The sequence below is a fragment of the Staurois parvus genome, unplaced genomic scaffold (assembly GCF_062004578.1).
Source record: "Staurois parvus isolate SC_StPar_1 unplaced genomic scaffold, SC_StPar_1.0 ptg000247l, whole genome shotgun sequence".
NCBI classification, from domain to species: Eukaryota; Metazoa; Chordata; class Amphibia; order Anura; family Ranidae; genus Staurois; species Staurois parvus.
Window position 1 is genome coordinate 689714 of NW_028318043.1, and position 15366 is coordinate 705079.

The 15366-nt window shown below is 45.3% G+C and overlaps 1 protein-coding gene across 1 annotated transcript in view; it reads left to right on the top strand.

Moving 5' to 3' along the window:
* The window catches only part of GLI2 (GLI family zinc finger 2), a 246406-nt gene that overhangs the window by 211623 nt on the left and 19417 nt on the right, over nt 1–15366 (top strand). Inside the window, exon 11 of the mRNA XM_089680618.1 lies at nt 4953–5117. Within this exon, the coding sequence (XP_089536744.1) occupies nt 4953–5117 (165 nt within the window). The remainder of the gene's footprint in view (nt 1–4952; nt 5118–15366) is intronic.

Genomic DNA, 15366 nt, shown 5'->3' on the forward strand with positions numbered 1-15366 from the left:
TGTGGGGGATGGACTGGTAGGAAGAATAGAAGATTCCATTATTAGCTGAGGGCAGGATAGGCTTCCCTGAAGAGATCGGTTTTCAGAGATCACCTAAAAGTGAGCAGAGTAGGCGATAGTCTGATAGAATGGGGTAGAGGATTCCAGGGGATGGGGGAAGCTCTGGAGAAGTCCTGGAGACGAGCATGGGAAAAGGAGACAAGGGAGCTAGAGAGTAGGAGGTCGTGTGAGAAGCGGAGTGTACGGTTTGGGTGATATTTGGAGACAAGATCGTTGATGTAATTTGGGGCGGAGTTATAAATGGCTTTATATGTTATTGTTAATGTTTTGAATTTTATCCGTTGGGCAATGGGAAGCCAGTGGAGGGATTGGCAGAGAGGGGTGGAGGCCAGTGGAGGGATTGGCAGAGAGGGGTGGAGGTCAGTGGAGGGATTGGCAGAGAGGGGTGGAGGACACTGAGTGGAGGCCAGTAGAGGGATTGGCAGAGAGGGGTGGAGGACACTGAGTGGAGGCTAGTGGAGGGATTGGCAGAGAGGGGTGGAGGACACTGAGTGGAGGCTAGTGGAGGGATTGGCAGAGAGGGGTGGAGGACGCTGAGTGGAAGCCAGTGGAGGGATTGGCAGAGAGGGGTGGAGGACACTGAGTGGAAGCCAGTGGAGGGATTGGCAGAGAGGGGTGGAGGACACTGAGTGGAGGCATTGGCAGAGAGGGATGGAGGACACTGAGTGAAGGCTAGTGGAGAGATTGGCAGAGAGGGGTGGAGGACACTGAGTGGAAGCCAGTGGAGGGATTGGCAGAGAGGGGTGGAGGACACTGAGTGGAAGCCAGTGGAGGGATTGGCAGAGAGGGGTGGAGGACACTGAGTGGAGGCATTGGCAGAGAGGGATGGAGGACACTGAGTGAAGGCTAGTGGAGAGATTGGCAGAGAGGGGTGGAGGACACTGAGTGGAGGCATTGGCAGAGAGGGTTGGAGGACACTGAGTGAAGGCTAGTGGAGAGATTGGCAGAGAGGGGTGGAGGACACTGAGTGGAGGCCAGTAGAGGGATTGGCAGAGAGGAATGGAGGACACTGAGTGGAGGCCAGTGGAGGGATTGGCAGAGAGGGGTGGAGGACACTGAATGGAAGCCAGTGGAGGGATAGGCAGAGAGGGTTGGAGGACACTGAGTGGAGGCCAGTGGAGGGATTGGCAGAGAGGGGTGGCAGATACAGAACGGTTAGTAAGGTGGATGATTCTGGCAGCAGCAATCACGATAGACTGAAGAGGGGATAGCCTGCGATGAGGTCGGCCAATGAGGACGGAGTTACAATAGTCAAGGCGAGAGATAACCAGGGAGGGAATAAGTTGCTTAGTGGGTTCCGAGGTTAGGAGATGTTGCGGAGGTGAAGTCTACATGATTTGGACAGCGATTGGATTTGGGGCTGAAGGTATAGTTATGGGCCAGTGGTTAGCACTTCCGCCTGGCAGTACTCGGGTCGTTGGTTCAGAATCCCAACCACGGCACCACCTGCCTGGAGTTTGCATGTTCTCCCTGTGCCTGTGTGGGTTTCCTCCTACACTCCAAATACATGCTGGTAGGTGAACTGGATTCTGTCTAAATTGGCCCTAGTATGTGAATGTGAGTTAGGGACCTTAGATTGTACGCTCCTCGGGGGCGGGGACTGATGTGAATGTACAATATATATGTAAAGCGCTGCGTAAATTGATGGCTCAATATAAGTACCTGAAATAAATAAATAAATGTTGTGGCCCATCGATCTGCATTAATGCTAACCAATGCGAAAAACTAAAAACTCTCCCAGAGCAACATCGACCTTCTGCTGTCCCTGAACACCGACCTCCACCGCCTCTAGTAGCCAATATTTGAATCCTTCATACAGGTTTCCTTGAGGGGCATTTATTTCCAGAAGAGCGAGCCACGAGGTCCCACCATCATAGAACCACTCTTGGAAGGACCTCTTAATGTTTGGTATTTCATAGATGGGAAAAAGGGAAGGCCTCCAAAAATATGTGTACCTAGGAAATATGGAGGCTGATCTCCCCCTTGAGAGTCATGCCGATCCATTGGCTTCAATCATTGAGTCGTTGACCCATAACAAGTTCTCACTTTCTCACTTTGCATGCTTGTTCTGGGTCATGGTCTCAGCGAGCCAACATACAGCCGGGCTTCTAGCGTGTCCCAAAGGAGGTCAACCTTCTTCTTTCTTTCAGCTTAGGTTCCTTTTATGATCTCTGGATCAGGGTGAGGTGTCACCAGGGGCAGACTGACAACTCATGGGGTCCCCAGGCAATAGGGGATCATGGGGCCCCTGTGTCCTTGCCCAAACTCAAAAAACCTATGAAAAAGGTACCAGGGGCATCTCATGGGGCCCTCTACTGACCCTGGGCCCTCGGGCAGTGCCCGAGTTTCCAAATGGTCAGTCCGCCCCTGGGTGTCACATGCGCCTGTAGCCAGAGATCTTCCAAATGTTTGCCTAAACCACATGTTCTCTATCTCTGCTTGCTGCTCTACAGCCAACAGACAATCCGGGAACCTACCATACATGTCTTGGGTTGCAACAGAAAGAGCACCAAATGATCTAAGGGTCCACCAATACCAAGAGTCCACTTACCAAGCATTATTGCTTTGGTAAGCGACCACAGAGAGGGAAAAAAAAGCCAACACGCTTTGGGGGGGGCCCACAAATCTCCCCTTTCCCCTGGGCCCAAGTATAATGGATAGGGGGCTAATCACCAAGCTTTGATTGCTTACTGTGCGAAAAGTCAGGTATGACCAGGATCAATGAAACAACATTGTTGAACCCTTGGATCATTTTTTGGGTGCTCTTCCTGGTGCTATTGTACATAGACTTTTCACTTTGGGTGACCTCTATTTTTGAGGGGCCCCCAGTTTTTTTGCCCTCTCCGAGGTCACTTACATCAATGAAACAACATTGTTGAACCCTTGGATCATTTTTTTGGGTGCTCTTTCTGGTGCTATTGCACATAGACTTTTCACTTTGGGTGACCTCTATTTCTGAGGGGCCCCCAGTTTGTGGAGAGCCGCTGAACCCAAGCCATTTAGCTCTATGAAGGACATCATTGTTTTTGGTATAGGATCCAAATCCAGACCCTTACCCCCCCCCCCCATCCCGTCTTGGATTTGTACGCATCTTAGGGGACAATAACCTGGCCACCTGCAAAGTCACAAAGTGAGGGTGAAGTTTTCAGGTGAGTGTTGATGACTATTCTGTAGAAAAGTTCAGGAATTTTAATCCAAACTGTTTTTATATACGAGGTGGTATCAAAATGTTTCAAGACCAGTTTGGTAATATGCCAACAGCACAAGGCTGCACAGTGAGAGGGAACACAGACCTTCATAAGTCGGTGTGCCAAAAGACATCGTCCTGTGTACATCGGGAGCTATAAAACTGGTGCTATTCTGACCACGTGTGTTACCACGTCTGCTATTTCATCATGGACAGCAAGTTAGAACAAAGCGCAAATGTGAAATTCTGCCTGAAACTGGGCAAATCGCTGGATCTCCACAATGTTGTCAAATCGGCGACCTTTAAGTTGGATCTTCATCTTTGGGAAGAGGGCATTTTCAGGGTTGAGCTCATTGAAGGTCTTCCTGACCTCTCGTCATCTTCCAGTAATGTTCCTCCACACTTGAAGCATGCGTGCCACTAAAAATACCTCGAACGACCCATTGCACCATCGCCGTAAACTTTTTGAATCATGTCAAATGTCTTTGTGGCAGATTTTGCCCAGTTTCACACAGAATTTCACGTTTGCTCTTTGTTCTAACTTGCTATCCATGATAAAATAGCAGACGTGGTAACATATGTGGTCAGAATAGCACCAGTTGCACAGCTCCCGATATACACAGGATGATATCTTTTGGCACACTGACTTATGAAGGTCATTGTGCTGCCATTCGTTGCATGTTACAAAACTAGTCTCGAAACATCCTGATTCCACCTCATATAGAGTATCAAGAAAAGCCATACGTTTCAGGAGAACTTCCTCCTCCTTCTTAAGGGTTGAAGCCAAAGATAAGGCGAGATTGAATAAAGATACCTGAGTTTTCTGATCAGTTTTCGTGCAAAACTCATTCACTTTTCTATTGGGCGCTCTTCAACACTCAACAGAAACTTTAACCCTACTGTCTGTCCTCTATCAGAGGGACAGCAGCCCCGGAACAAGGTCTAGTCCAGTGTTTCTCAACCTTTTTTCAGTCAAGACACCCTTTAAAATTATGAACAGTCCTGAGGCACCCTTTAAAATTATGGACAGTCCTGAGGCACCCTTTAAAATGATGGACAGTCTGGAGGCACCCCATTCGAAAATGGGGTGCCTCCAGACTGTCCATCATTTTAAAAGGGCACCGCATTCTAAAATATGACCCAGCACTGATGGAGAGGGGCGGGGGAGGGTCAAACTGTGATGCTGTGCAGGCAGCTGACTTCCTCCATATCACATGATGGTGTCATTAGTTGTCAGGATGCCGGCACTAGATGGTCGTAAAGGTGCACAATGAAAACCCGAGGCTTTGTGTAACTAAACGGCAGGCTTGTTCCATCGCTGGCTTGTATACACATTTTGGGCAATTTTTAGACATTTTGCCAAGGCACCCCTGAAGAAACCTCAAGGCTCCCCAGGGCTGAGAAAGGCTGGTCTAGTCTACACTGCTCATTCACTGTTCACCAACCCCTTTGAAGGAGGACTCATCTGGGCTAAATCCAAAATGACCAATATCCTACTTCTACCGGTCCAACACTATCACCCACACAAGCCGGCTACAAAAGTTGAAGTGGAAACAACAGGGTTCATCGAGGGGCCCCTTTCATATATCACGTCATGAGGCCATCTGGCTTTATTTGTCCATTTTTGGGTGTACACACCATTTTTTATTTGTTTGAACAGTCATTGAGGGTTTTCGACTGATTGTGCTGGTCTTCTGTTTCACAGTTTGAAGGCTGCTTCAAGGCTTACTCCAGGCTGGAGAATCTCAAGACACATTTGCGCTCTCACACAGGTGAGAAACCTTACGTGTGCGAACACGAGGGCTGCAACAAGGCCTTCTCCAACGCCTCCGACCGTGCCAAGCACCAGAACAGGACCCACTCCAATGAGGTGAGACACCACGGGTTGTCCATATAAAAATAATGTAAGGTCAAGTAGAAGACTATGCAAACTTCACTGTGTTTCCGGTCACAGAACCTTCATCCGTTCTACAAGAAGTATGTATGGATGAATATAGTGCGTGGTCACACATTGGGCATATACAGTTGTGTTCAAAATAATAGCAGCGTGTTGAAAAAAGTGAATAAAGCTCAAAAATAGCTTTTATTTCCATCCACACAAATGCATTGGGAACACGACACATTCTATTCCAAATCACAACATGAAGAAAAATACATCAAATTTGTGTTGTTCCTCTAAAAAAATGGAAGAAAAGTGAATGTTAGACGGTTCAAAAAAATCGCAGTGTTTGTATTCTTCTTTACAAACTCAAACATTCACTATATAAACTGAGAAATGTTTGAAGATTTTGCTTTCCTTTGAATGACTTCATGAATATTTGGTTGTAGTCGCACTGTTTCTGAGAACTGCTGTACATCTGTGTTGCATGGAGTCACCCAACTTCTGGCCCCTGTGATCAGGTATTCCAGCCCAGGATGATTGGACCACATTCCACAGTTCTTCTCTATTTCTTGGTTTGGCCTCAGAAACGGCATTTTTGATGTCACCGCACAAGTTTTCTATTGGATGAAGATCCGGGGATTGGGCTGGCCACTCCATAACGTCCATCTTGTTGGTCTGGAACCAAGATGTTGCACGTTTACTGGTGTGTTTGGGGTCGTTGTCTTGTTGGAACACCCATTTCAAGGGCATTTCCTCTTCAGCATAAGGCAGCATGACTTCTTCAAGTATTCTGATGTATTCAAACTGATCCATGATCCCTGGTATGCGATAAATAGGCCCAACACCGTAGTATGAGGAACATCCCCATATCATGATGCTTGCACCACCATGCTTCACAGTCTTCACAGTGTACTGTGGCTTGAATTCAGTGTTTGGGGGTCGTCTGACAAACTGTCTCCGCCCACTAGACCCAAAAAGAACAATCTTACTTTCATCAGTCCACAAAATGTTGCGCCATTTCTCTTTAGGCCAGTCAATGTGCTCTTTGGCAGATTGTAACCTCTTCAGCACACGTCTTTTTCCCAACAGTGGGACTTTGCGGGGACTTCTTGCAGATAGCTTGGCTTCACATCGGCGTCTTCTAATTGTAACAGTCCTCACAGGGAACGTCACACCTTCTTTCATCTTCCTGGAGCTGATTGTTGGCTGAGTCCTCACAGGGAACGTCACACCTTCTTTCATCTTCCTGGAGCTGATTGTTGGCTGAGTCCGCCCCATTTTGGCTATTCTTCTCTCCATTCCAATGGTAGTTTTTCGCTTTCTTCCGCATCTTTCAGGTTTTGGTGGCCATTTTAAAGCATTTGAGATCATTTTAGCTGAGCAGCCGATCATTTTCTGCACTTCTTTATATGTTTTCCCCTCTCCAATCAACTTTTTAATCAAGGTACGCTGTTCTTCTGAGCAATGTCTGGAACGACCCATTTTCCTCAGAATTTCAGAGAGAAATGCACTGTAACCAGCATGTCCAACATTTGCTGCCTTCCTTCCTTAAATAAGGGCAATCATTGCCACCTGTTTTTCAAAGAATGAATGACCTCACTAATAGAACTCCACACTGTGATTATTTTGAACACGCCCCTTTCAATGAGTGATTCAATGACACAGAATCAGCAGCATGCATGTCATGACTGTTGGGTCTGTTGGATTTCTATTACTCTACTACACCTGCTAGGAAATTATTTGCCATGTAGAAATATCATTTCTACCAAAAACAGTGATTGATCCAGTTAGTGATGTCTGACTGCTAGTATTTTGAACACAACTGTATATAACTGCAGTTATTTTTAGCAATGTTATGTATACCCGGTGGGGAACCAAACACTATATTTATGATGAAGGGGGCTGTGTTCTGGAAACTCATTGGCCCTTCTGTAGACTTCTGCTTGGTCTTACATTATAATAAATTTGTATCTGGATTTAGAACTCAGGGTGGGGCACTCAGATCTATTTATTTGCACTACAAAGAAACTACAGAGGTCCTATGGTGTGTAGAAGCCTCCATCCATCCCAGAATCTAGACATCTTGTTTAAACTAACTCCAACATTATAGGTTAGTAATGCCAGTTAGGACTATCCTACGGTCACAGTGCTTCTTCTATGCTTTTATGGATGTCTCTGTTCCATTGTGGTGATGGTAAAATCTCCCAGATGGGGATATTGACGAAAACGAAAAAAAAAACAAATTCTTTGCAGTGGGAAAGACTTGGACCTTTTACCAATAATATTGTTGCTGTCTCTGTGACAATGACACCCTCTGATTTTCCATCAATACATTATTTGACCAATTACATGTAGAAGATGTGGCCTTCACAAAGCCTCAACCTAAACCCTGCTGAACACCTATGAGATGAATTGGAAAGTGAGCCGGGTCTTCTCAGCTAACATCTCCATACAGATATTGTTTGACCAGTTTGATGTAGAAGACGTGGTCTTCACAAAGACCTGACCTCAACCCAACTGAACACCTTTGGGATGAATTGGACTGTGTTCCAGATCTTCTCAACCAACGTCAGTACCTGGCTTCACAAATGGGCACAAATTTCTACAGACATCATCCAGAATCTTGAAAAGTTGGGCAAAAGGGGGCAAGTCCATTATAATGGCCAAAAATCTCCCAGATGGAGACACTGATGAAAATAGGGGAAAAAACACATTTTTATTGCAGTGGTAAAGACTTGGACTTTTTACCAATAATATCGTTGCCGTCTCTGTGACAATGACACCCTCTGATTTTCCATCAATACATTGTTTGAACAGTTTGTAGAGGATGTGGCCTTCACAAACCCTCAACCCAAACCCCACTGAACACCTTTTGGGATGAATTGGACTGTGTTCCAGATCTTCTCATCCAACATCAGTACCTGACTTCACAAATGGGCACAAATTCCCACAGACATCATCCAGAATCTTGAAAAGTTGGGCAAAAGGGCACAAGTCCATTATAATGGCCACAAATCTCCCAGATGGAGACACTGATGAAAATAGGGGAAAAAAAACACATTTTTATTGCAGTGGTAAAGACTTGGACTTTTTACCAATAATATCGTTGCCGTCTCTGTGACAATGACACCCTCTGATTTTCCATCAATACATTGTTTGAGCAGTTTGTAGAGGATGTGGCCTTCACAAAGCCTCAACCTAAACCCTACTGAACACCTATGCGATGAATTGGAAAGTGAGCCTGGTCTTCTCAACTAACATCTCCATACAGATATTGTTTGACCAGTTTGATGTAGAAGACGTGGTCCTCAGAAAGCCCTGACCTCAACCCAACTGAACATCTTTGGGATGAATTGGACTGTGTTCTAGATTTTCACATTCCAACATCAGTACCAGACTTCACAAATGGGCACAAATTCCCACAGACACCATCCAGAATCTTGAAAAGTTGGGCAAAAGGGAGCAAGTCCATTACAATGGCCAAAAATCTCCCAGATGGAGACACTGATGAAAATGGAAAAAAAAACAACTTTTATTGCAGTGGTAAAGACTTGGACATTTTACCAATAATATCGTTGCTGTCTCGGTGACAATGACACCCTCTGATTTTCCATCAATACAGTGTTTGAATAGTTTGTAGAGGATGTGGCCTTCACAAAGCCTCACAAATGGGCACAAATTCCCACAGAAACTATCCAGAATCTTGAAAAGTTGGACAAAAGAGGGCTAGTCCATTATAAAGGCCGAAAAACTCTTAGGTGTGATGGTCAGGTATCCACTTTTGGCCCTTCGACTTTTTATTCAAGAGGTTGTACAAGGACAAGGGAGGCATCAGATGGTAAAAAAGAGAAATTGTTTCATGTTGAGTTTGTTGAGCGTGGAGGCTGTTAAAGCCGCAAAGTGGGCCATGGGGGAGGGGGCAACTCCATATTAAAGGCAGCGGGGGAAGGGGCAACTCCATATTAATGGCCATGGGGGAAGGGGCAACTCCATATTAATGGCCATGGGGGAAGGGGCAACTCCATATTAATGGCCATGGGGGAAGGGGCAACTCCATATTATTGACCGTGGGAAAAGGGGCAACTCCATATTACTGGCAACGGGGGAAGGGGCAACTCCATATTATTGACCATGGGGGAAGAGGCAGCTCCATATTAAAGGCCATGGGGGAAGGGGCAACTCCATATTATTGACCATGGGAAATGGGCAACTCCATATTAATTGCCATGGGAAAGGGGCAACTCCATATTAATGGCCATGGGGCAAGGGACAACTCCATATTAATGGCCATGGGGAAGGGGAAGCTCCATATTAGTGACCATAGGGGAAGGGGCAACTCCATAATAATGGCCATAGAGGAAGGCACAACTCCATATTAATGGCCACGGGGGAAGGGGCAGCTCCATATTGTTGACCTTGGGAGAAGGGGCAGCTCCAAATCAGTGACCATGGGGGAAGGGCAACTCCATATTATTGACCATAGAGGAAGGCACAACTCCATATTAATGGCCACAGGGGAAGGGGCAACTCCATATTGTTGACCATGGGGGAAGATGCAGCTCCATATCGGTGACCATGGGGGAAGAGGCAAGTCCATATTATTAACCATGGGGGAAGGGGCAACTTCATATTACTGGCCATGGGGGAAGGGGCAGCTCCATATTAATGGCCATGGGGGAAGGGGCAACTCCATTCTAATGGCCATGGGAAAGGGGCAACTCCATATTAATGGCCATGGGAAAGGGGCAACTCCATATTAATGGCCATGGGAAAGGGTCAACTCCATATTAATGGCCATGGGTGAAGGGGTAACTCCATATTAATGGCCATGGGGAAAGGGGCAACTCCATATTAATGGCCATGGGAAAGGGGCAACTCCATATTAATGGCCATGGGAAAGGGGCAACTCCACATTAATGGCCATGGGAAAGGATCAGCTCCATATTAATGGCCATGGGAAAGGGACAACTCCATATTAATGACCATGGATGAAGGGGCAGCTCCATATTAATGGCCATGGGAAAGGGACAACTCCACAAATGTTTGGCCATAAAGTGTACTGCTCACAAAACTCCACAGAACAAAGACTGACGTTTGAAGGGAGAACATTTGAATTTAATTGGTGGCCATAGATCAAGAAACCGGTGGAAGGAGACAGAAGATATTAATACCCGCTGTAGCTCGGAGTCCGAATTTGAGTTAGCCGGTTCTGCTGACGGTGAGATTTTGCAACCCCCGGCGGATCCGACGGAAAGCTCGCAGAATAAAGTCAGTTGTCGTACAATTTATCTTGCGGCGTTGCCAAACCACACCGGCCCCCACGCCCGTCTGGGAGTTTTTGTGTTCTTCAAAGCAGCAGCAGATGTTCGTCTCTCCCTCCTCGTTCTCGGGGAAGTTCCGGAATTTTGTCGGCTGCCAAAGAGGTGTGGACCATAAAAGTCAGACCGTCCGGCCGAGGCCAAGGAGAGGAAATGAAAGTCACCTGCCACGGGGAAGCTTAAACCTTCTTTTATGTTCTCCACGTGGGCCCTGCAGGCTTCCCAGCATCCTCCAGGTGTCGGCGAGAAAACCTCACGTCCTTTTATTGTTTTCCTAGACAGATTGTGGTCTCAGGTCGTGTTGGTTAATGGGGCCATGATGGAGAGCTAGGCAGAGGGCGACACGCGGCGTCTATCAAGACAGCAAAATGTCTTTGTTGCTCAGTTTCCCTCGGGGTAACAAAAAAAACAAAAGAAATGGATACATATTAACCACTTCCAGTCCAGACACTTTCACCCCCTTCCAGTCCGGACACTTTCACCCCCTTCCAGTCCGGACACTTTCACCCCCTTCCAGTCCGGACACTTTCACCCCCTTCCAGTCCGGACACTTTACCCCCCTTCCAGTCTGGACACTTTACCCCCCTTCCAGTCTGGACACTTTCACCCCCTTCCAGTCCGGACACTTTCCCCCCCTTCCAGTCCAGACACTTTCACCCCCTTCCAGTCCGGACACTTTCCCCCCCTTCCAGTCCAGGCCAAATTTCAGCTTTCAGCGCTATCGTTATGTGAATGACAATTGCGCGGTCATGCAACACTGTACCCATATGAATTTTTTAGCTTTTTTTGAGACAGATAAAACTTTTTTTGGTGCTATTTATTCACCGCTGGGATTTTTTTGTTTTTTCTATATAAATGAAAAATGTCCAAAAATTTTGACAAAATGTGTTTTTCTTATAAAATTTTCCAAATAAATAATCTTTCTTCATACATCTTGGCCAAAATTTATTCCGTTATCTTTTTAGTAAAAAAAATAACCCGAATTAGTTTATAACCAAAAATTATAATTTTTCAAAAAAATTTTTTTACATTTTTATTTTTTTATATTATTATTTATGTTTTTTTAAATATAACATACCATCATCCTAGCAGTACAGTGTCACCATGGTGACACTGTACTACTTGTGGACGGTGATGAAGATTTTTTTTTTTTTTACACTGATTGCTTTTACACCCATAAAGCCTGTAAAAGCAATCATTTCTCCTTCTCTCTGGCTGCATTCTTGCAACCATTGAGAACTACTGAGTGAGCTGTGATTGGTCACAGCTTGTCACATGGTACAAGGCTGTTGTGAATGGCCCTGTACCATGTGATCTCTGTGATCATTCACAGATTTCACATGTAGTAAGCAATGATGTCAGAAGTGGCATCTTGCTTACTACTCTGCATGTGATCACTGATTGGTCAATCAGTGATCACATGATTGGGACCTCACACAGAGGTCCCGTACAGCGATTGGTGTTCCACTGTGTCAAGAGGACACAACGGGCACTGGATCGCAGTGTTGCGCACATCAGGGGGCATGGAGGCCATTTATAAACGGCCACCCGACCCTGCACTGCCACCGTCCGGCCGTTTATATACGTAGTATAGTAGTATATACACGTAGTAAGCAATGATGTCAGAAGTGACATTTTGCTTACTACTCTTCATGTGATCATTGATTGGCCATTTTTTTTTTTCATTTTGGTGTAGGGCACCCCCAAGACCCATACCAGACCTAAGGGCTGTTCTTTTTTTTTTATTTTGGTGTGGGGTTTTCCTTAAAATCCATACCAGACCAAAGAGCCTTTTTTTTGTATTTTTTTTTATTTATTTATTGTGTGTTTTTTCCTTAAAATCCATACCAGACCACCAATCACTTTCTGTGGACTTAACACCTTACCGCATTTTTTTTTTTTTTTTAGGTATTTACCTAAACATTTTTGCAATAAATACCACAGAATGTTGTTTTTTGGGGGGTTTTTGTTACATAGTTACATAGTTAGTCTGGCTGAAAAAAAAAAGACAGAAGTCCATCCAGTTCAACTATTAAAAATGTAAGTTTTGTGAATTGGACATTTTGTTACCGCATGCGATAATTTATGCAAATGAGTCACATGACAGCGGTAACCTTTAGTGAATTGACCCCATGATGCGCCTCCATCCCCCGATTCAAACAAGTCTATATACACATCATTTTTCCCTGGGGCTTGAAGCGCAACGTACATTATGTTACAATAAATAATAACCAATTTTATTAGTTGCTACAAATGACATAAAATACTATAAAAAGATACAATATTATAAAGCTGATTCGTGATAATTTCGTATTGTATTTCATATCCAGTCACAATATTTCCAGGGTCCAGGCGTGATTTGGTTATAAATGGGTATTTATGATCCTCCAATCTATATACAGTTGCAAGAAAAAGTATGTGAACCCCTTGGGATTACGTGGAGTTTTGCATGAATTGGGCATAAAATGTGCTCTGAACGTCATCTAAGTCACAACAATAGAAGAACACAGTCTGCTGAACATAATACTACACAAACATTAGATGTTGCCATGGTTTAATTGCACATAACATGTAAACATTCACAGTGCAGGGAGGAAAAAGTCTGTGAACCTTTGGACTTAATACCTGGTTGACCCTCCTTTGGCAGCAATAACCTCAACCAAACGTTTCCTGTAGTTGCAGATCAGACCTGCACAACGATCTGGAGTCATTTTGGACCACTCCTCTTCACAAAACTGTTTCAGTGTAGCAATATTCTTGGGATGTCTGGTGTGAATCGCTCTCTTAAGGTCATGCCACAGCATTTCAATCGGTTTGAGGTCAGGACTCTGACTGGGCCACTCCAGAAGGCGTATTCTGTGCTGTTGCAGCCATTGTTTTGTTGAATGACTTGTATGTTTTGGGTCATTTTCCTGTTGCATCACCCATCCTCTGCGGAGCTTCAGTTGGCGGACAGATGGTCGTATGTTTTCCTGCAAAATGTCTTGATAAACTCTGGAATTCAGTTTCCCATCAATGACAACAATCCGTCCAGGCCCTGAGGCAGCAAAGCAGCCCCAAACCATGATGCTCCCTCCGCCATGTTTCACAGTGGGGATGAGGTTTTGATGTTGGTGTGCTGGGCCTTTTTTTCTCCACACATAGTGTTGTGTGTTCTTCCCAAACAACTCAATCTTGGTTTCATCTGTCCACAGTATATTTTGCCAGTAGTGCTGTGGAACATCCAGGTGCTCTTTTGCAAACTTCAAACGTGCTGCAATATTCTTTTTGGACAGCAATGGCTTCCTCCGTGGTGTCCTCCCATGTACTCCATTCTTGTTTCATGTTTTCCTTATTGTAGATGTGTCAACAAAAATGTTAGCATGTGCCAGAGATTTCTGTAGGTCTTTAGCTGACACTCTGGGATTCTTCTTTACCTCATGCGGCATTCTGCGCTGTGCTCTTGCAGTCATTTTGACAGGACAACCACGCCTAGGGAGAGTATCAACAGTGCTAAACTTTCTCCATTTGTAGACAGTCTGTCTTACCGTGGACACATGAACATCAAGGCTCAAGGAGATACTTTTGTAACCCTTTCCAGCTTCATGCAAGTCAACAATTCTTGATCGTAGGTCTTCTGAGAGCTCTTTTCTGCGAGGCATGGTTCACATCAGACAGTGCTTCTTGAAACCAGTAAACCCAAAACAGGTGTGTGTTTTTTAAGGGCAGGACAGCTGTCAGCAACACATCCAATATCATCACACTGATTGGAGTCAAGGTTGGCTCACTCCTGGCTCCAATTAGCTCTGGGAGAAGTCATTAAGCTAGGGCCTCACATACTTTTTCCTCCCTGCACTGTGAATGTTTACATGTTATCTGCAATCAAATTTCAGTATTGCAAAGATCAATTCACGATTCAGGATGCATTTGTAACCGACTCACGCCTCCACCCTGGAAATATTGTAACTGGATATGAAATATAATATGGAATTATCACGAATCAGCTTTATAATATTGTATCTTTTTACGGTATTTTATGTCTTTTGTACCAATTAATAAAATTGGTGATTTATTGTGATATAGTTTATATTATTATTTATTGTAACTAGGAGACCCGGGGTCCAAAAATCTTTGTCATGTAGAACCCGAGGGTCCTTTCCCATGGGGCGTCCCATTTTTTTCATCAGTTCAGTCACATTTTTTTTACAGAAGAAAAATAGGGTTTTCTTCCGTTAAAAAAAAAACAGATGTGAACGGATACGGACCAGGGGCGGACTGACAACTCATGGGGCCCCTGGGCAATAGGGGATCATGGGGCCCCTGTGTCCTCATCCACACTCAAACCACATCCAAAAAAGCCTATGAAAGGTACTAGGGGCATCTCATGGGGCCCCCTACTGACTCCGGGCCCTCGGGCAGCACCGAGTGTCCTAATGGTCAGTCCGCCCCTGATACGAACATTAACAGATGTAAACGGATGATCATCCATTTACATCAGCTAGTCCAGGGGTCTCCAAACTGTGGCCCGCGGGCTGGATGTGGCCCTTTGCTTGCTTTTATCTGGCCCTTGGGCCACTCCACTGATACGAGGCACTATCCCTTCCACTGACACCAAAAATGGCGCACTATTCCTCCCACTGACATCAATGATGGGGCGCTATTCCTCCCCCTGACATCAATGATGGGGCACTATTCCTCCCACTGACACCAATGATCGGGCACTATTCCCTCCACTGACACCAACAATGGGACACTATTCCTCCCACTGACACCAATGATGGGGCACTATTCCTCCCACTGACACCAATGATGGGGCACTATTCCTCCCACTGATACCAATGATGGGGCGCTATTCCTCCCACTGATACCAATGATGGGGCGCTATTCCTCCCACTGACACCAATGATGGGACACTATTCCTCCCACTGACACCAATGATG